The following is a 23461-nucleotide window of genomic DNA, read 5'->3' as shown; positions in this document are numbered from 1 at the left end:
GTCTGAATTGAAGTTCGTGAAAATTAATTAGTTAGGGACATTCAATAATGTCCATGCAAACTTCATCAACTGATCTTTTTAAAACTATATCTGATTTGCTGTTCTGGAACCACGTAAAATCTTTTGTGCTAGTGCATACAGACTGCTTGTTTCAGCCAGTTATGCTACAACCTTTGTTTGGAGCACAAGCCTTATATCCATCTAGTGTCTTGTCCTAACGATTTCAACGGTTCTGAGAAGTCTCGAAACCTATTGCTTCTTATCACAATCAAACATTCTGTGCAAGAAAAACATGTTGGCTAAAGCTTAGCTGCAAAGAAAGTTCGTGCAACAAGGTATCGAGTTTTTTTGTTATGTACAATGACGGCGCGCTTTGATTCACGTCGATTCTTTTCCTGAAATACAGACGAATAGTATTTTCATTATTGTTGTTTGTAATTATAATTATTACTATTTTTATCACCATTATTCTTGGTATTATTGCGATGATGGTGGATCATTCGATTGTGTGGTGATTTGCTTTTTGTGCATCGTGAAATTTTATTAGACGGTTCAGTTTTTCATTTTTCTTGATGTATTGTGTAGTAGTGTATAGTATATGTGAAAGTTTGTGCTCACACACATTCTTTCCAGACTATACCTTGTTGATGTAGAAACCAAGCATAGCAGTCCAGTATTTAGTATTTACAATGCGTGTTCTACACCTTCACCAGACACATCATAAATAGTGTAATTTTGGTACGTGCCTTTTTTTTACACTTCTCTCTACATCTGCATCTACATTCTGCAAACCACTGTGAAGTACATGGCAGAGCGTACGTCCCATTGTACCAGTTATTAGGGTTCCTTCCAGATCCATTCACGTATGGAGCGCGGGAAGAATGATTATTTAGACCCACCTGTGCGTGCCATAGTTAATCTGATCTTGACCTCGCGATCCCTTCGGAAACAATATATAGAGGGTTATAGAATCCCGTATTTCTAGAGTCACCGTTTAAGGCTAGGTCTTGATACTTTCTAAGTAGTCTTCCTCTGGGTTAGTTAATGCCTATCTTCAAGAGTCTGCCAGTTCAGTTTCCTCAGCACGTCTGTGACACTGTACCATTGGCCGTACAAACTTGTGACGACTAGTGCTGCCCTTTTCGGTATACGTTCGATATCCTCTGTTAGTCCTATCCCCACACACTGGAGCAATATTCGAGAATGGGTGGCCCGAATGATTTGCAAGCAATCTCCTTTGTAGTCTGATTACCATTCCCCAGTATTCTACCAACAAAGCGAAGTCCACCTCCTGCTTTACCCATAACAGACCCTATGTGATTATTGTATTTCATATCCGTACAAAGTGTTACACCGAGGTATTTATATGAGTTTACCGATTCCAGCGGTGTCTCCTCCATATTATAGTCATAGGGTAATACATATTTTACGTTTTGTGAAGAAAACGAGCTTACATTTCTGAACATTTAAAGCAAGTTGCCAGCCTTTGAACCACTTTAAAATCTTATCAATACCTGACTGAATATTTACGCAGCTTCTATCAGACAGCACTTTACGACTGATAACTGCATCATCTGAGAAAAGTCAAGATGATCAATATAAAATATGAATAACAAGGATGCCAACACGCTTCCATGGGACACATTCGAAGTTACATCTACATTTGTCAATGATTCTCCACCCAAGATAACATGCTGCGTCGTCCCTACCAAAATATCCTCAGTCCGGTCGCAAATTTGACTTGATACCCCATAAGACCGTACTTTTGATAATAAGCGTATGTATGGTACTGAGGCAAACGCTTTTCGTAAATAGCGAAATTCTGCATCTACCTGACTGCCTTAATCCAAGGCCTACAGTACGTCATGTGAGAAAAGTGCAAGTAGGGTTTCACATGAACGATGTTTTCGTAATCAATGCTGGGTGGCATTGGAGGAGATCTTTCTGTGCAATAAATCGATTTCAACGTATCGGACATCAGTTTTGTAGATCACTTCTGCTACTATTCTTGTACACGGGTGTAATCTATGCTTTCTTCCAACTACGGGGCACAGTTTTTTGTTCGAGTAATCTATGATAGGTTAGATGCAAATTCAATATAGAATCAGATAGGAATTCCATTGGGTCATGGATCTCTGCTAAATTTTAACGATTTTACCTGTTCCTCAACACCACAGACACTAATATCTATTCCAGTGGTACGAGAATTAAAATGGGGCAATGCTCCCGAGTTTTCTTTTGTAATGGAACATTTCAAAACATAGACAAGCATTTTGTCCTTTTCCTTTGCCACACTCAATTTCTGTTCCTGTCTTATCTGCAAGTGACCGGAAGCTAACTTTGGTGCCGCTAACAGTCCTTACATACGACCAGATTTTTTGTTTTGTTTTCGTGAAATATCATTTGACAATACTCTGTTACGGTAGTCACTGAAAGCTTCACACATTGCTCTCTTGACAGCTAAACGCATTACACTTACTGTCTCTGTATCTATAGCCCTGTGTTTTGAGCTACACCTAGTACGCAATAGTCTCTGTTTTTTTTTTTTTTAGAAGTTTATTTACAGTGGCGCACTCGCACTCACTAAACAGACCAATGATGAAACGCGCAGTTCTTCTTTGGAATATCTCGTCTGTTCTATTAATCATATCTGACGAGCACATCGAATGATGAGCGCATTCGAGTATGGGTCAAACGAGTGTTTTATAAGCTATCTCTTTTGCGGGTGAATTATATTTCCTTGGGATTCTTCCAATTAATTGAGCTTGGCATCTGCTTTTATTAGTCTTAGGCAAAGTAGCTGAACCGATCTTAAGTAAAACAGGTATCAAGCTGAAATTCATTGGAAGAATCCCAAGGAAATGTAATACACGCACAAAACAGATAGCTTGCAAAACACTCGTTCGACCCATTCTTGAATATGCTCGTCATTGGATAGCTCCAGATGGATATTTTCAGATGTTTCATTTTTTTCGAGTAATTTAGCTCTAGTAATCGAACTTATTTATGCACAATATGTCACATTTATTTGTGCTGAGAATCAACTGCCAGTCACTAAATCAAATGTCAAGTCTATTTAGGACATCCTTCATTTTGCTGCAGTTTTACTTTAATGTATACAACAGTATCATATGCCTACTGGTACAGTTTATCTCGATGTTATAAGTGTGACGCAGAAGCACGAAATGCAGTGTGTATATTGTCAACCATTACGGTGACGACTCGGTTCTGGTGGTTTAGTCGTATAGCGTGTATCTATGAGGAACAGTCAAATGTAAACCGAACAGTCAACACAAGGGGACCGTGGAATGGTTCCATTCAAAAGTAATCACCAAATGTGTTAAGACATTTATCCCACTGGCCGATGGTACGGTCAATTCCTGTTTCATAGAATGCTGTCGCCTGCTGATAAATCCACAACCGCATCCACTCTTGCACTTCATCGTCTGACTGAAACCGACGTCCATGCATGTTTTTCTTCGGCTCGCCAAAGAAGCTGCACTGTTTCCAATGACATCGCTGAAATATAGCCTGTGTCCGGTTGGCATTGTGGAGCTGGGCATTATCATGACGCAGGATGATTCTGTCTGATGGGTTTCTGACAACCCTAAGGCAATCGGCTAAGCCAACAGTGGAAATATCCCAAATCTCCCCCGCCAAAGAAATCCAAAGTCGTTCACACAAGTTCCAGTAATGTCATGACGATCTTCGTCTTCGACTGCATGGGCACTCTGCTTATCGATTCCCTTGACTGTGGAACCACAATCAATGCACAGTGCTGTGTTTGCAGTAACTGCAATGCACCGTGAAATCAAAACTCCCAGGAACGCTGTCGGAAGAAATCATCCAGTTGCACGATAACACCCGCCCCTACACTGCCAAGCGCACGAAGGCTAAGCAGCTATTTGGTTGAGAAACACTGCAACATCCTCTGTACAGCCCGGACCTTTCACCATGTGATTTTCACATATTTGACCACCTGAAGCAAGACATGCATGGACATTGGTTTCCAACAGACGATGGAGTGCATGAGTGGGTGCAGATGCGGATCCGTCAGCAGGGATCGTGTTCTACGAAACAGGAATTCGTCTCATCTCCCAGTGGGAAATGAAATCGGCCGCCGTATTGCAAGTCCTTTTTAGTTGACGCCACTTCGACGACTTGCGAGTCAATGATGATGAAATGATGATTAACACACAACACCCAGTCATCACAAGGCAGAGAAAATCCCTGACCCCGCCGGGAATAGAACCCGGGACCCTGTGCGCGGGAAGCGATTAATATGGTGACTGCTTTTGAATGGGACCATTCCACAGTCCCGTTGTCGCAGGTGTTAGGTTTTCATTTGACTACCCCCTATACATATCGAGATATTGGAAGGTCGCGTTATTGAATACTAGTCGGACAGCGGAAATTTCCAGCTGCAAACGTCATTCAACGAGCGTTCAAGTTACAGGAGAACAACTCCTGTCAATAAGGGCCTCTGTAAACGATCAACGTGTTTCTCAAATTCGCCGTTTCCTACCCACAGATTTGTCAAATAAGAGCGCAGACGAACCAACAAAGTTTGTCAAATGTAATCTCACTACTGAAGCAGCTGTTGCTTTTGTATCCCGCCTGGAAGGCGACGCGTGGGACTGCTACTGTAATTTAGAGGGTAGGCCAACTCTCGGTACTGCAATTAAAGTAAAAGTGGTTTTACTATATCATAACAAAATAATAACGCGAATACATAACTTTGCACTGAGGAGCACGTAGGTGCGTAGCCGGATGTATCACAGCTAACACAGGCAAAATCTGTAGTGGCTCGCCTACTACGAAATAGAAACAATGATGCTTGGTCGTCTACTCGTCATCAAAATGGGCTGAATCTGGAGTAGCGCTCGTAGAGCTGCACAGCGCCGGCTAGAGGGCACTGTGGTCGGCGAAAATCTTCCGCTCTCGATACCACAGTTGCCTTGTGCATACCGTGTCGTTGATTATTTTGACACCAGTGGAAATGGCTACAGACAAAGCGTTTCTTCCATTGGCTTTTTATCTTTTTGCATAAAGAAGAAACAGAAAACAAGACGCTGGTCCAGCGAATGGCTGATATTGAGATAAACATACGCATGAAAATCTAATGAAAGTTCATTAAAATATAACAACCTGGGAACATATATGTCGTCTGTGAAGAACTGGAGAGCTTCAATTATTTTATTTTACTGCATACCTGTTTGTACGTTAGGCGTAGAACATTTTCTTCTTAACGTCTTACTGCATAATACACTCTAAGACAAAAAACGACACACCACGAAGGAATTATGGGAATGGAACAGAAATCGGTAGATGTGTTGTACATGTACAAACAAACAAATTACTACAATTTCAGAAAATTTACATGATTTATTGGAGAGAAAGAGCTTCACAAATTGAGCGAGTCAACAACATAGTGGTCCACCACTGACACTTATGCAAACAGTTATTCGTCTTGGCATTGATCGACAGAATTCTTGGATATCCTCCCGAGGGATATCGCGGCAAATTCTGTGGAATTGGAGCGTTAGATCGTCCATAATGCTCCAAACGTTTCCACTGGGGTAAGCTCCAGCGGCCAAGGTAGGATTTGGCAAGCACAGAGACAAGGAAAAGAAACTCTCGTCGTGTGTGGGCAGCCACTATCTTGTTGACATGAACGTCAAGGATGGCTTGCCACGAAGGGAACAAAATTGGGCATAGAATATTGTCGCTGTACCACTATGCTGTACGTGCATCGCGGATGACAACTAAATGGGTCCTGCTATGAAAAGAAATGGCACCCAGATCATCACTTCTGGTTGTCAGGCCATACGGGAGGTGACAGTCAACTTGGTATCCCACTCCTGCCCGGGGCGTCTCTGTACATGTCTCTGGTCTGGAATCTCATTGACTGGAGTAGAACTGCCTTCAGTGATGAAACTCACTGCGAACTGAGCCCCAACGATCAGTGAAGCGCGTTTACAAAATAACTGCGCAGATGGTGCGGCAAGAAAAAGGACAACAGCAGTGGTTTGGGACTCCGTCGTGAACAGCCACTGCGCAGTAAATGAGGTACAGTCAAGATCTGAAGTCTATGCATAAACACGTAGAAGGGTTGAACAAAAACATAGAAAAACCACGGGAAATACAGTCTTAAAACTAAATGCAGATCTAGCCGAGCCTACATGGGGTGCTGTTGGGATTTGGCCACAAATGGCATCTCTGCTATGTCCTCAATGTGTTGAAACTGTCAGTCACGATGAGAACAGTGTCCTGTGTAGTAGTCAATGCATTATGTTGGAGGGAGCTCCATAAGAATGGATTGCAGGGCAAGATCTAATTCCAAAATCAGTCATCACATATGCAGATGCCCACACCAGGGAAACATGGTGCCGAAGCCATAAAACCTAGACTATGGAGCAATGGAGTAAAGTCATTAGGTCAGATGAGTCTTCTTGCAAACTGTTTCCAACTTCTGGCCGAGTTTACGTCCTAGTGAAAAATGGACAGGGTTCGGGAGTTCAGCGATGATTTTGGCAGCCATATCGTGGTATTCCATGGGCCCCATGGGTAGTCTGCAAGGTCACTTTGCTGTCAAGGATTATATGACTATTTTGGCTGATCAGGTCCACTCCGTTGTATAATGTTTCATTCCGAATGGTAACACTGTGTTCCAAAACGACAGGGACCCTGCACACACAGCTTTGTGAGCACAAAGGCGAGATGTTGCATCCCCCATGGCTACCATAGTCATGCCAAAAGATTTTCTGCGTCATATTAAGCATGGTAGGTAACATGTTATGGTTTTGGTGTTTCCACATTTTTATCCAAGCACTGTACATATAAAATATTTTTCTCCTCATTCAGCGTCTTTCCTGAAGTTTTGAGATGTACTTGTGGCTTCGTTCGCCCTACATCTTTATTCTTTTTATTGTGCGATTGGAATAGAGGTTCCTGCAGTCCTCTCAACATCGTTTAATGAGATTTGCTTCTCCAAAAACAAAAATTTGTTGGAAATGCGTATGATCACATATGGCTGATTACGAAGAACTTCCCCAGACCTAAGATGTGCAAACACTGCAGTACTGTGCTATGTAGTAAAGAGGTAGCTACAAGAATTCTCAAAGTATGCAACTCGTAAATCCAGTCACATTCGAACCTAAACATTTTATAAGTCAATATAAAGCTCCCAGGTTTCCAGCTGAGAGAGGCAGTATGTTTCAGTGGGATTCAGTACTATCACACTATACCACTTCGCCACAAAATGATGGAAATGACACTCTTCGAAATGTCGCCATGTTGACAAAGTCACTCAGCTCAAAACCCGAGAGATTTATATTAGTTCAACCGGCCAAGAAAGACGACAAGAATGTGGGATGAAAAGTCTTCGACCAATGTAGAAGTATCTTCAGGTGTGCCCAGAAAAGTGTGTTGGGACCCTTATTATTCATGTTGTATATGGATGATCTTGCAGACAATATTAACAGTAACCTAGGACGTTTTGCAGATGATGCAGTCATCTATAATCAAGTACTCCTGAAAGAAACTGCACTGGTATTCACTCAGATCTTGATAAGGTTTCAAAGTGGTACAAAGAGTGACAACTCCCTTTAAACATTCAGAAGTGTAAAGCTGCACAAACAAAAAAGTGCAGTTTTGCATGGCTACAACATGAATGAATCAGAACTGGAATTGGTCAACTCATGTGTAACAATGTGTAGGAATATCAGTCACCTAGGCTCAGTCACAGGTAAAGCAGGTGACGATTTAGGTTCTTTGATACAAAGGAGATTGCTTACAAACTACTTGTTCGATACAGCCTAAAATATTACACAAGTGTTTGGGACCATACAGAGTAGGACTACCAGCAGATACTGAATGTCTACAATTAAAAAAAAGAGCAGCACAAATGGTCACAAGTGTTTGACCCATGGAAGAGCACTACAAAGAGATGCTGAAGAAGCTGAACTGGTGGGCACTTGAAGTAATCCCAACAAAGCCTACTTCCAAAGTTTCAACAACTGGCTTTAAATAAGGACTCTCGGAATATACACTATCTCCTATGTAGTGCCCCCATAGGGATCGCAAAGACAAGATTAGACTAATTACAGAACTCACAGAGCCCTTTAAGCAATTGTTCTTCCTGCACTCCATACATGAATGGACTGGGAAGAAACTCTAATAAGGGTTACATTGGGAAGTACCATCTGGCATACATTCACAGTGGTTTGCAGAGCATTGACATAGTTGCAAAAAGACAATGACATCATATTCTCCTGAATGAATTTTCCCTCTGCAGTGGAGTGTGCACTGATATGAAACTTCTTGGCAGGTCAAAACTGTGCCCCAGACCAGTACTTGAGCCCAGGTCCTTTTCCTTTTGCAGACAAGTGCTCCACCAACTGGGCTCACTGGGCATCACTTGTGATCAGTCCTCACAGCTCTACTTCCACCAGTACCTCATCTCCTACCTTCCAAACTTCACAGAAGTTCTCTTGTGAAACTTGCAGCACTAGCAACTTCTGGAAGAAAGGATATTACAGAGATGTGGGTTAGCCACAGCTGGGTGATTGTTTTCAGAATAAATTTTCACACTACAGTGGAGTGTGTACTGATATGAAACTTCCTCCCAGATTAAATCTGTGTGCTGGACTGGAATTCAGACCCAGGACCTTTACTTTTCACGGGCACATGCTCTACCCAAGCACAAGCACGAGTCTTGACCTGTCCTCATGGGTTTACTTCTGCCAGTACCTTGCCTGCAAAAGGATAAGGGTCCCAGGTTCAAGTCCCACTCTGGCACATGATTTTAATTCACTGGGAAGTTTCGAGTTTTTGTGTTGTGAGCCAATTATTTCTGAGCCCCCTTTACAGTCAGTGCCAGTGTCTGGTAGGGTTTATAGATGTTACGGATGTGACCTGCACGAGCGGTGTGGTGTGGTGTGGTATGTGTTGCATGCAGCATGTGTTGTGTGGCTTGCAGCACAGGGCCTGGTGAACGGTGAGGCGGCAGCCCTGCAGCATGCGGCAGCGGCCGCAGCCGGATACCCGGGTATGCAGCCCTACCCCGGTGTCGGTGAGTACCTCAACCTCTACCAACACCAACCTGCCACTACTCCTGCTGTAGCGCATGCCCTGCTGACACAGCTATTCTGCTCATACTTCAAATACCGTGACAGTTTACTGAAAGCAACACTAACCCTCATACAAATGTACAGCCTCACAGCATCGATTTAGTAAAATCTTAATTTGGCATATCAGGCGGTTCGAACACAATAGGTACTGCCCAGTCACTCTCAAGTGGACACTACCGACTAGAGCAATGCATAAGTGTGGCAAAGCTGCAAGTGCAGGACTCGATTCCTACCTCTCCCATTCTATGCAGCTACACTTCAGGTGACCAGCAGTTCTTTGACTAACCTTCACGAAGGCGAGCATTCGCCAAGCACAAGAAAGTGCACACATCATCATACAATGCAGCTAAGGAAACGTGGCTACTAGCTATGTCATGATGCAGCATGAGCAAGAAGTGAAAGAACTGGTAAGTGACACGAATATCCTAAACAGATGGGGATCAAACCTAGTATCTAAAGATTTGCTGTCTGGCACTTGCCCACAGAGCCACTGCAGATGGCATACTGGCAATAAATACATTACTGTATTAAAACAACAAAAGCTGTGTGGAATTCCGAAATGCATCTTGGCAGAAACTTTAAAAAAGCCCAATTGCTAGATTCCTTTGAGTAAATTAAAAAATTGTTCTACTTCCCCAATACCAACCAAGATTTCCACAAGGCTTTCCTTAGTTGAAAGGTAAATGCCAGAACATAGTTCTACTTCCCCCATACTAACCAAGATTTCCACAAGGCCTTCCTTAGTTGAAAGGCAAATGCCAGAACAGGAAATTCCCAATTAGGAACCCTACATCTCAATCCTAGTACTGCACATTAGTCTAGAATGTGCTAAGGTCTCAAACAGCTCACTCAGTCCATTGGGTTATGCGGTTAATGTCATCAGCATGATGTAGCAGTGTTTCCACTTGAGATGTAACGAATGCCTTGACCAATGGCATACAAGGCATCATCCAGCTCCACAATAACTTCACTTCACAGTGAGGAAATTGAGCCAATTTTTGAAGAAGAGAGGACATTTGGCTTAACATCCCATTGACAATGCGTTCATTGGAAATGAACAGAAGTTCATATTGTGGAAAGATGGGGAAGGAAATTAATGGTGTTTCTTTCAGAGCAGCCATTCTGAAATATGCCTTAGATGAAGTACAGAAATAACAGAAACTCAGAATCTAGATGGCCACAGGGAGTTGAAACGCCATCCTCTAAAATATGAGTCCAGAGTGTTAACCATTGCATGACCTCTTTCAGTCAGTTCATGAAGAGAGACATTACTAAGTCAGTCTTGAGGTCTGCATAAAACACCCAAAAATCTCTGAAGGATCACAAGAAGTTTTTGCATCTACATCATCCCACAAATCAGCAATAACAGATCACATTTAATAAAAAGGACATCGTCTTTTATTTGACAATATTCTGGTCATCAAATATCACAGTTGGCAATGCAGCTATATATGAGCATTATGATGTCATCCAACTAATTCCCTCTAAAATACTTCCAGTTTGGAACACCTTTAACCCACTCCCAGATCATAATAATTTTATGGGGTACAACAAAATTTTAAAAAATGTACCTGCATAATGAGCCATATCTCACAACAGGGAATGTAATTACAAAAAATGAAGGCCCATTTAGTATTTGAGTGAAAACTAGTGATGTCTGTACCATCTGCAGCAGTTTGATTACAGAAAGAATTTTATTAAAAGAATAGGACTGGATAACATCGTAAGTTAAAACTGTATGGCTGACTATGACCTAAACATGCGTATCTCCTTCTACCACTTGAACAGGTAAAGCAGGCATAAGAGACTACTTTGAGGCCTTACCCTGCCACTGGTTCCTCATCCTTTGTTCCATCTCTACTAAATTGATCGTATAGGTTGTCTCTAAGTAGGCACTGAATTACTTTCCACCTGTGTACAGTACTGTTTTTATTTCAACTTGAATTAATAATTTTATTTTGTGAGGCACTGTACAATTCTGGTCATGGAACATGAAAATTGCCATGCTTAGTGAAAGACTCATCAGTCACCTAGAAATACAAGTGGTCATCAATAATACTAATGCGGCCCATAGAGTTTCCGTACCTTCAGCCTAAACAGTAGGTTGAATGGGTGCAGTGCAGTGAACCTCCCCCTTAGTATTATACACAACTGCCTGTTGCTGTACTTCTGTGTTACTGCATTTACATATGTACTCTCATGGAAGACTATGTACGTTTACACAACTGTCAATACAAAGTAACAAAATTCATGCTTCATCTAAACTATAAGAAGTTGTTTACATTTTTCAATGGTTCAACATTAATTTTCCTGTGCCATTGCTATCAGAATTAATGTCCTTATCTCAACATGTACACATCCATAAGTCATAAGCTAGTGTGTCTAGTTTGCAATACTCATTCATTCACAATAATGTGAGATGTACTACATTGTATTCCATATTCATTTGCACCACAGCTTGCCACCTATTCTGCATTTTCAGAGCAGATAAGTCTCTGACATCAAAGTTCACAGATGAGATGCGGACATTCACTGACTTGTCATTGTCATCCATTTGTCCATTTCTGTAGTTACATGACCACTGATGTGATTTCTCAAGTTTTCTCGGTTTCACATTGATGGTGTGTTTTTTAAGTGTTAAGCTGAGATGTCTTCTTCATATGCTGTAAGTTGTGTTTTTATGTGTATTTGCTGACTGAACTCTAATCAGATTGTGAAAGATTGTTGGTGTTGCACCAAAGAACGTAACAGGCACTGGAAATAGAACATGGTGATAAACAGAGGTGCAACATCAAAAAGAGTTCACAATCTGGTTATACTCCAGGCAGCAGGAACATGTAACACAACACAGCTCACCACACCTGAAGAAGATGGATGGGTCACTTAACAAAATATTATGCATCAGTTGGAATCGACAACTCGGCTGAACATCTGAAAGCAAGCCATTAATCACACTGTTGCATCTATGCTAACCTTCCCATATACTGGTTTATTTTAAACTGTCCTTTCTCAAAGTTACATATGTATGCAGCTTTCCTCATTCACTGTACATGGAGCTAAAAAGATTTCTTTATACCTTGGCATATAATACCTTTTGAAGCACATCACTTACTCTCTATGTGACCTCATTATACTCATTCCTAGACACAGAGATCCAGCTGAACAGTAATTAATGGTTACATCTGTTTCCTATTGTTGCTTTGGTATTCATCATATGAATTAACTTTTAAACCAAAAATGAGAAAACTGTTACTGCTTTGTAATCCACCAGACTCTTACTATGAGGTACACAGAAATAATATTTTTTTTTAAACTTTAATGACAGCACTTATTTAAATATTCGGACTAAATATCATCTGGAACATTTATTTTAAAATACTGCAGTGTTCATTAGTTGCAGGCTTGGAAATTTCCAAGCCTTCCCTTCATAGGGAAAGCTCTTCAGAGGCAGGAAGTATTCAGGATTCTACTATTTTGGTAAAAATAAAGATATTCCCTTATTTGCTTACACAAATGGAAAAAGCAAGCCATACTATTTCTATTTTTCAAGGCATCCATGAATGGTGGTCATGTAGCCACTCAAGCCCCTGTTTTCCAATTAAAGATAAGTAGTGCATTGACACTAAAGTTGTGAAATAAAAATACAATATTGCTGTAAAAAGTTTTTAAGCGCTGTGGGAATGTTGTCCAACATCAGCAACAAAGCACACATAATTTACTAATGGCTAATGGCTCTGAGCACTATGGGACTCAACTGCTGAGGTCATTAGTCCCCTAGAACTTAGAACTAGTTAAACCTAACTAACCTAAGGACACCACAAACATCCATGCCCGAGGCAGGATTCAAACCTGCGACCGTAGCGGTCCTGCGGTTCCAGACTGCAGCGCCTTTAACCGCACGGCCACTTCGGCCGGCATAATTTACTAACACACTTTTAGTTCACTGTTTTCTTGGCATAGTTGAACATCAAAAACTGTTGAGCAATTTCAAGGATATGAGGAAGTTACACTTGTACACAAAAGCTACAATATTTCCATAAACTAGTACCTTAATTTCCAAACATGAATTACCACAATAGCTGGTTATTCATCTATAATGGACAAACAAAAGACAAAGTACCTTTATCGTTAGAGACTGCTGAAATGCTCGACTACTCACAAAAGTCCTTTACATTTATTCATTTAGAAGTTTCTTGTCCAATATAGTATGAGTTGTTTCTACAACAAAAACAAAATCATCACTATCCTTTGCAAGATAATACAAAATGTTTGATAATGGTAATCTTTTTAATTAAAATTGAGGACTGTTAAAGCCAAGAAAATAATTTTACTTCACACCATAAATTACAAAAAATGCAGCCATATCTAATATGTTGATATGAATTAATATTTAGTCTCACTGCTTTCCAGAGGCATATTGATCTGACATACAGATCTATTTCTCTCTCTATTTCTCTCTCTATTTTTTAAAGAAATTCATAACAAATTAAAATTTATTGGCAGAATCATACAGGATCAGAACATCCTAGTTTGAGAGAAAGTAGTGTATCACTGAATGTCTTTGTAGCACACAAATGAAATAAATTTATTCATTGTTGACTGTATATATTTTGAAAATATACTAATAAGAAAGAAACAATTAAAACACCAATGTACAGCATCATAACAAACTGTAATAAAAAGCAAAATATCATGTTATACAATATGCTAATAGTATGAGAATTTCTTAAGAATGACAGTTTTCTGTGTTAGCTGTCTTGCCTTCCCTTGCTGTGTGATGCAGTTGTTGGCTTGCGGTATATAGTTGCCTTCCTCTTAGCAATAGCCAGTGTTTAAATGTTTAATATGTGTGTTTTATAGATATACAGTTCATACTGGTGGTGAAAACTGTTTCACAGCTGTGAGAATGTTGTGTTTGCAACCTTATGAATGTATGTTTTGCTTCATCTTTTGCTGTGTACTCTAGAAATATGATTTAGCTACCTATCACATGAGTAAGTTTGTCAGTTTACTTTTATTTCAAAGCCCATAATTATTTCAACATATACAAACATAATATTAACAGATCTACAGCTATTTTCTGCCAATTACTGCAGTAAGATACAATCTTACACATGTGACAGATGGGAATCAGTAGTTCTATCTTGTTGTAATATTGTTGTTTGTTCTTTTGTTGATGGCTTCAACTAGTGCATGAGAAACAGAACTGCTGTCGTGTTGCTCTTCTCTATGTGTTAAATTAATTTCACAGACAACAGAAATCTGCAAACATTCCTGTATCCTCACCTCAGTTAGAAAATGTGTTAACCTTCATTCACAAGATAGATACCCAAATATTTGAGTTCACTATAAAGCTCTCATTTTGTTAGATATCATGGGTCAGTATCAAACTGCAGTCCATTAAGTGATATCAGAGACAAAAGGTTTTCTGTTCGGCTCCTATAATGACAATGACCTTGAATATTTTGAGAATCAACCTTGCATTCTCCTTCTGACATAAAAGTTACAAAGACACAATATCTAATGTCCAGCCTTTCACCCTGGTATACATTTACTCTGGCTCTTTACAGAAATTTCTGTGATTTAACTGGAGCCAATTTTGCTTCAACACAGCATACTCTACAACAAAAGCTGATTTGTTTGATTTTTAAGCTAATAGTTAAGCAGGCCAATTTAAAGAACACAAATGCAGTTGTCTTTTCCCGACACACACACACACACACACACACACACACACACACACACACACACACACACACGCTCTTCACTGAAATGTCAAGGTAATCATTTCCAAAATATAAATAATATACTGAAACAATCAAACATCTTTACTAAAGTTTTTGTGTACTGTTAACTAGTTCCAGCATGTGCTTCCCCCAATGTACTGTTCTTGAATACTGTATATTTGAAAACAAAAACATGTTAGGATGGAAGACTGATGCTTTTCTATAAATTTGTTACCTATAAATGGTTCTGTTCAGGTAGCCAAAACTCATTGTCAATGTGAACAATTTTACCTAGTGATAAAACATCTTGAGAAGTCTCTACAAACCTTAATCACTACATGTTATTTAGTGGCATAATGCAGAGCTGTGACAACAAACAAATCATTGCCCTGAGTTTATATATGTGTCGCATTCACAGCCCTGTGTCTTATTGCAGGCAAAATAATCTGTGAAGAAGGAGCTGCACCAACAGTTGATGCTGTGGAAGTTAAAGAATAAGGACTTACTGCTGCTTTATTGACTTTGTATAATTTAAGCATAAAGCAGAGTATATTAGCCATGCCAGAAAAAATTTACATTTCTAATATTTTGTTTCATTTAAGCATGAAAGTCTTGAGCCGTACGAGACTGTTATCTTAGCTACACAGTTCTTAGCTTCATGGAGTAAACTGTGTAACCAACAACAGATACACTGCTTGCTGTACCGTTTCTGATAGAAAATAGACAAATCCTCACTACCAGAGATGTATTCAGTTGCACATATGAATTTATTCTACTGCAGATGTCTTACGTAACCGAACGGACCCGGTGCTGCTGCAAGCAGGGCTGCCAACGTGCAGAGTGCAATTCCCCCTGCCTTGCTTGCCTCCAGGGCATCCAATTCTTGCTTCTCAGGAACATATAAATGATGCAACTTTTCCAGGTGTGATCATATTTATTAATGTGCTTCTGTTATGAAAATTAAGTTTTAAACATTCACCAAAGCTTAAATATTGCACAAATGCCCAAATCGTAGAAGGAAGAAAAAGCTTTTTTAATTTAGTTCCACGTCTGTGCAGCACTGATTGCTACACTAGTGAGAAATTGTAAACAAAATAAACAAAATTTTGTTTGCTTCGTACTACTGCTCTGTGTACGTGCAGTTTCAAAAGCTGAGGTTATCGGCAAAAGTGAACTGAGATAGTAATAAAAGAAGTTCAGTAATTAATATTTTGTCCCAAGCTAATTAATTATTGAACAGATAGATGCTGAAATTGAGACAAATATTATCTTTAAAGGTTGGTTCCTGTTAACTGTATTTTATGCATTATATTTATTTGATTTTTTACTGTAGCATGCAGATGAACACACAATTTAAACATTTTAGTGCAAGCAGTAGGTTTAAATAACACTTTAAAAAAATTTACACAAAGAAATAACAGGAACGTGCCAAAAAATTAACTCTTTCAAAAATGTTTCTGGTGCATTTTCAGAATATTGGGGGAAAAGTAAGACATATTTTCATTAAAATGTTTGTTCTACAGAATGTACTTCCCTAATCATGATTTTTTGGCCATTACGCTTTGACTGTCATTATTTTTTCATATAACTCTGACTATTTCTAAAACTAGTTTCCTGCATTAGGGTTCACTGAAGCCATAATACTCTTCATATTAAATAGGTGGAAGTAAGTTTTCAGTCTTCGTGTCAAGTGTTATTCATAACTCTAGTCTGATCTTTGCAAAAGAGAAGCTGGTATATTCTATTACAAGTATTTTGAAACTATCTGTGAGTGATTTCATTACTGAAGTGACCAATACACCCCTGTTTTCTTAGTAATGAAAAATGACTAAAATTTGACAGTTTAACATCAAATCTGCAAAAGGATACAGTTATTATTGCAATAAGGAGTCTCTCAGATCCTGCCTCGAAAACATATTCCAGGGTCTGAGAGCAGGATATGCATCTGGCCAAGTTATCTCGTGACAGCAGTGTATCTAGTGGTTTCCAAGTCTGAACAACAGTTGTTGCCTCATTCTGTAAGTAAGAGGTACAACAATTCTTCCAATAGGATTTAAAAGAAATATAAAGATAGCAGCAAGAATGCACTTGAACCTTCTTACCATAGTCAAGCACTGGTATCTTCCTGACTGCCACCATTATCAAATTAACTATTCCTCAGTGCCACAATATAGCTCCTATGAACCTGCCCTTTCTTTTAGTCAAGTTGGCCAAAAAAAAGTTCTTTTCTCCCCAGTTCAAATCAGGTCCTCCTCATTAATTATCCGATCTACCCAACCAATCTTCAGCATTCTTTCATAGCTCCACTTTTCACAAGCTTCGATTCTCTTCTTGTTTCTACTGTTTATCGTCAACATTTCACTTTCACACGAGGCTATACTCATGACAAATACTTTCAGAAAAAGATATCTTAAGACATAAATTTATATTCAGTGTCAACATATTTCTTTTGAAAACTTTTCCTGCTTTATGTTTGTTGTCACCAACTGTTTTGTTCCTCCAAAAGCAAAAGTCGTTGAATACTTTTATGTCTCATTTCCTAATATAATTCTCCCAGCATCACCTGACTAAATCTGACTACATTCTGTTACACTTGTTTTATTTGTGTTCAAGATGCTACTGATTCTGTTTAATTGATCTCCTAAGTCCTTAAACATCTCTGACAGAATTACTATGTTATCAGCAAACCCCAAAGTTTTTATTTCTCCCTGCACTTTAATTCCTTTTCTAACTTACCCATGGAGTTTCCTTTGCTTGCTCGATGTCTAGATTGAAAAACACTGTAGACAGGTTACAACCATGTATCCCTCCCATGTCGGTAACTGGTTCCATTTTGTCCCCTTCAATTTTTATAATTGCTGTCAGTTTCTGTACAAGTTGTAAATAACATTTCACTCTATGCATTTTATTTCTGCTACCTTCAGAACTACGAACTGTGCATTCCACTCAAGACTGTTCAAAGCTTTTTTTGTATAAATCTAAAAATGTTAAAATTTTGGTTTGCATTCCTTCAATCCATCTTCTATGATAAGTCACGAAGTCTGTATTGCTTCGCACATGCCTACGTTTCACTGGAAACCAAACTGGTATATCCCCTCTCCCTCCCAAAGCTGGCATCTAACCATCAATCCATCCTCCTACAGATAATTCATGTCCTTATTTTACAACTATGGTTAACTTAACTGACACTTCAGTAATACCCACACCTGCCGTCTTTGATATAGGGATGATTGAAGTCTTCCTGAAGTCAGGCAATTTTTCATCTGTCTGATTTAACCTGCATATCTAGCAGACTGTTTCATCATGGTTGATTCTTTTAAGAATTTTAATAATTAAAAAAGAATGTAGTATACTCCAGGATATCTATTTAACCTTATGTCTTAAAGCAAATTGTCAAATTGTTCTTGGAGTAACACAATACCCATTTCATAAAATCTCTTATTCATCCACTTCCTCTTTGCTTTCCTCAACATTGTCATCAAGTGTCCTTCATTTACTATATAAAGTAATGGTATTTACTTAGAAATAAGGTCTGATGTACAAATTCTTTGGCTGTCCACCACACATAAAAATTTTCCTGTTTCCGGGAACAAGATCACATATCTCAGCAGCATAAAACACTTCTCCAACCACTGATGATTCGAGTCAATGCAGTGCCAGCATTCTATGTGTAATGTTCATTTATCTCTTGTGGCAATATTAGACTTGGAAACTGCCATCCAACAAGAGACATTCAGTTTGCACTAGTCATGTTAGAGCATAATTGCATCAACAGATTTCTCATAATTCAGACAGAACAAAGATAAAACTAAGATAAATAAACTACTACTTTGCTGCACTAGGACACTAAACTCTCAGCTGGAAGGACAGTTCAAACTGCCCATCCAGATATAGATTTTCTATGGTTTCCCCTTATTGCTTATCACAAGATCTGGTGTGTTCCATTTAAAAAAGGACACAATCAGTTTCTTATCCCATCCTTTCTCCAACTAAGCTTGCGCTCCACCTCTCTCGCCATTGATGGGATATTAAATCCTAATTGTTCTCCATTTCTGAAGACATTACTGCATGGAATTCAATGAAAATCCTCATCAGTATCCAGCAAACTGTATGGTTCTTAGAATATTATTTCTTATGCTTGTCACAGTTTTTGCTGTTCCATTCACTATCTCTAATTAATAAGACTCTCGGTCTCATCAATGAAAATCCTCATCAGTGTCCAGCAAACTGTATGGTTCTTAGAATATTACTTCTTATGCTTGTCACAGATTTTGCTGTTCCATTCACTATCTCTAATTAATAAGACTCTCAGTGTCATCGATGAAAACTAAAGACAAGGTGCAAATATTAACTATCATATAGCTAGTGGAGTACAGATTCAGGTGTAAACATTCTAAGAAATTGGACTATTGGCAATGGTTTGCTCTTGCCTCCACCTGACATAAAATTTCAAGTGCATGTCTGCAGCATTTGACTGGTGAGTGCTTATGAAGTGTGATGGGTAATTATGAATGAATGAGGCCCATTGCTAACAGCATATACCCTTCCTTTCAGCATCCTACTTTCCTGAACAGAAAATTAGTGAGAAAGCAAGATAAGTAAATTGCATAAAATTTGTGGTTAACATGACAACTTTTCTTTTCCTTTGCAGAAACCAACCTTTAAAGCTTAACTTGTAATCATTGCTCACTGACTGGAATCTTGTAGTGCAGCATGAAAAGTAAAGTTCTAAACTTTCTCAGAAAGGAATGAGGATGCAAGATTGATATTTACTTACCTGATAACATATTTCAAGGCTATCAGAACACAAAAAGTTACTTGCCGAGGCAGAAATCTAGGAGAGGACTGTATGCCCTCATTCGCCCCCAGACAGTATTGTGACAAAATTGGTGAACAGAAGTGGCAAGAACAGTGTGTGCTAAATTTCACAGAAAAACCCTGCTCTTCTTGGTAACATAAAATTCTGTGGAAAAAAGTGAGTATGTTGTGATATCGAGAGACAATGTAGAATGAGGCTTCGCAGGATGGCTGATGCAATTGCAGTTATGTTGTGAAGGCAGTAAAAAACTAGAAAAGCTCAAGGAAGCACACAAGTTGATTATCTCTAACTTGTGAGCGCAAATCATATGGTCTTTTATTAACATACATTTTATCATGACCTATCCATGACGGCTCATTCAAGGTTAGGTATATTTTTACTAGTAAAATGCCATTTCCAGTCACAAAGCTTTATTTTTCTGCTTAAGTAGTTACCTAAATTTTATTGCAGCCATTCAACTTCAGTGTTGGTGAACACCTTCCATACATTGTGAATGATTTAAAGCACTTATGACTGCAATTGTGAATTTTTTTTTAATTTAACTGCTATTACTCTGAGTAAATTTATTTTATATCATATGTTAATATAAACAAAAATATTATTTTATTTGCTACTTTCATACACCCATCAATTGCAAATTAAAGTATGTAATCTGAGTCATGTAGCACTATTGCCATAAACATATGAAATCATTTGAAGTGAAGATGCAAATGTGGGAGTTTTTCACCAGTGGTGAAGATAAACATTTTGTGATAAATGTAGGTAACAACTAATAAGACTCAATTTGTTTGTTAATCTCATCTCATATACTTTTCTCAGAAATCTAAGGAATGTGTCATTCATTTCCTGCTAGGTGATAAACTGAAGTGGCTGTAGCATCAAAAAATGTGAAAAGGTAGTTGTAGCTCTAAAGCACATTGAACTTAAACTGAAAAATAAAATATTCTGATTGACAATGGCATGTTTCTTGTGAAAATAAATCTGGCCATATTCCCAAGTTTCATTGTGGGCCTGAAATGATGGCTTAAGAGGAGCAAATTAAAGTAGAATGTATGGAAAGAAAACTGGAGAAAATTTATGCGGTAAACAAAACCTGTAATTCAAGGATGAGTTAGTTTTTCTACAAATAGATGAGGCACAACTATGCACACAGGAAATAGAGGAAAAAATTACAGTTGAAGAGATACAGAAAATTTTCATTCAGTACTGTGTAGAATACAGTCGACAGTGGGAAGCAAAGTGTAGCACACTTGTATCATTTTATCCCATCACCTTCCCTTGTCTACTTGTGTTGTAAGTCATTATTGATTTACAAGTCCATAATGACAATTTTTCATTGGTATCCACATGCACTGAGCAAAATGTGCCAATCTTGGGTTTAAAAAGAAAAAGAAAAGAAAAGAAAAAAAAGAAAAAAAAATGTGCTCAAAGTGGTACACAGCTAAAATCAACAATACCTATGAGATAGAAAGTTTCTACTCACCATATAACAGAGATGCTGAGCTGCAGTTGTGAGATGCGTTTGGTTTGTGTGCGTGTGTGTGTGTGTGTGTGTGTGTGTGTGTGTGTGTGTGTGTGTGTGTGTGTGTGTCTACATCTATTGTTGATGAAGGCCTTAGTGGCCAAAAGCATTTACATACTTGTTTTCTCCTGACTTTTCTGTGGCTCATGATAGCTAAAAAATACAATTCCAGCACCAATCTGGAATTGTTTTGGGAAAGTACAGAGAAAAACTTACAGAAAGTCATCTTCATTAAGAAAATTTACTACCCATTAAGATATGTTCTCTTCTTGAACATATGAAGTGTGGAAATGTCAAAGATTCAAAGTGCCAAATCTCACATTTGTTAGGAGACTTAATAAACAACATCTCTCTTTTTGTACATAATTTATTTATATTCAAAAAATTGTGATGGCATTCCGATACTAAGGAATTATGCTGCTCAACTCATCACTGCAAAAAATAATGGGACAAATTAGAAGTTGAACAATTTCTTAAGAACCCTCTAGGTGCAATACCAGGGTTCTAAGTGTCAATAAGAAAGTTTTTGTTTCAAATGCCATTAATACAGGGCACTAGGTTTTATTTGTGATAACACAAGTACAGAATTACAGCATTAATGTTTCAGCTAGTAGAATTTTAGATGGCAAAAACCATTTCTGATGTCTGTCCAATTTTTACAAAGGAATAACTAAACTAAACTAAAACTAAACTCCGTCCAAGCACACCTTGGAAGGCCCAATGGTACCGACTAGCTGCCGCATCATCCTCATTCCACAGGTGCCACTGGATGCAGATATGGAGGGACATGTGGTCAGCACACCGCTCTCCCAGCCATATATCAGTTTACGAGTCCGGAGCCACTACTTCTCAATCGAGTAGCTCCTCAGTTTGCCTGACAAGGGCAGAGTGCACCCTGCTTGCCAACAGTGCTCCGTGTACCGGATGGTCACACACCTAGGTGCTAGCCCAGCCCGACAGTGCTTAACTTTGGTGATCTGACTGGAACTGGTGTTACCACTGCAGCAAGGCTGTTGGCTTTACAAGGGAATAACAAACTTAAATTCAAGAAAAAATCTTTCAGTATTGACTTCTGCTTCTTACATAACTCCATTCTTGAAACCATTTGTTGTAAAAATTACTGTAGAACTACCTGAGTTGTTGAGGAACAAAAGGACTTTCATAACATTTTCCAGATACATATTGTTTTGTCTGTTCACTTTTTTGGCATTTTTAACTATTTTTGAAACTAAAATTATCTATTTCCATTATGAAGAGGTTTTATATGCAAACAGAAGTTTGCATGTACACCATTTATCACAAAAGTGAGCATCAGCTAAACGGAGGAGACCTGGAATCATGGCTCTCGGAATTCCAGAGGAAAGCACTGCTCAACACAAAAGCCACATGCCATCTAGTGACGAATGTTTGAAACATTTTCTCCACAATTTGGCAGGTGAAACAAGTATAGGGACATGCAGCAGAGTACCTAGAACACAACAGCACTAAAAATAATTTTTGTAAAACAAATGGCACTTTGAACGTTTTAACATTTCCACTTCTCATATGTTCATCTACAATTACATAAACCCCCCACAAGTCACTGTACAGTGCACAGAGGAGAGTTCCACTGTTCCACTCCCAAACAGCTTATATGCTTCTGTATAAGCCCTAATCTTCATTATTTTGTTCTTAACTTCCTTATGATTAATCTTTGTGCAGTCTACTGCAAATGCTGGTCATCTAAACTTCCTCATAGTGTTTCACAAAAAGATCTTTTCCCTCCAAGGAAGCATTTTCTTAACATTTTCATACTGATCAAACTAACCAGTAACAAATCTAGCCTCAACATCTGAATTGCATTTTTGCCTTCTCTTAATTCAACCTCCTGGAGACCCCAAAAGCTGATGCAGTAAATTATTTGAGAATGGGTCACACAAATGCTCTGTGCACAGCCTCTTTTATTTGTGGAAGACCCACCCAGAACATATTTCAATGCACTGTAGCCAGACATTCAACTGATCTTCTGCATCATTCCAGTTCATTATATTTTGCAATGTTAAAGCTTATATGTTTAACTGATATGCCTAAGTCTTGCATAATACCATTACTTCTGTATTCAAACATTACATTAATGTTTCTCATATCCAACTGTATTAGCATGGCATTTATCCACATTTAAAGTAAGCTGCCCCTCAGCACTCTAAATTAAAATCCTGTCACATCATCCTGAATACGCCTGCAGTCATTAGTGGTGACACTTTCCCACACAAAACAGCATTAT

General features: G+C 38.8%; 1 protein-coding gene across 1 annotated transcript in view; it reads left to right on the top strand.

The window, feature by feature from the left end:
- The window catches only part of LOC124718686 (CUGBP Elav-like family member 4), a 205280-nt gene that overhangs the window by 101426 nt on the left and 80393 nt on the right, over positions 1–23461 (top strand). Inside the window, exons 8-9 of the mRNA XM_047244310.1 lie at positions 7173–7190; positions 8981–9073. Coding sequence (XP_047100266.1) covers positions 7173–7190; positions 8981–9073 — 111 coding nt within the window. The remainder of the gene's footprint in view (positions 1–7172; positions 7191–8980; positions 9074–23461) is intronic.

This window comes from Schistocerca piceifrons, chromosome 10, assembly GCF_021461385.2.
Source record: "Schistocerca piceifrons isolate TAMUIC-IGC-003096 chromosome 10, iqSchPice1.1, whole genome shotgun sequence".
Lineage (NCBI taxonomy): Eukaryota > Metazoa > Arthropoda > Insecta > Orthoptera > Acrididae > Schistocerca > Schistocerca piceifrons.
Note: the sequence above shows the minus strand (reverse complement) of the source record. Positions and strands in the feature narration are given on the sequence as shown.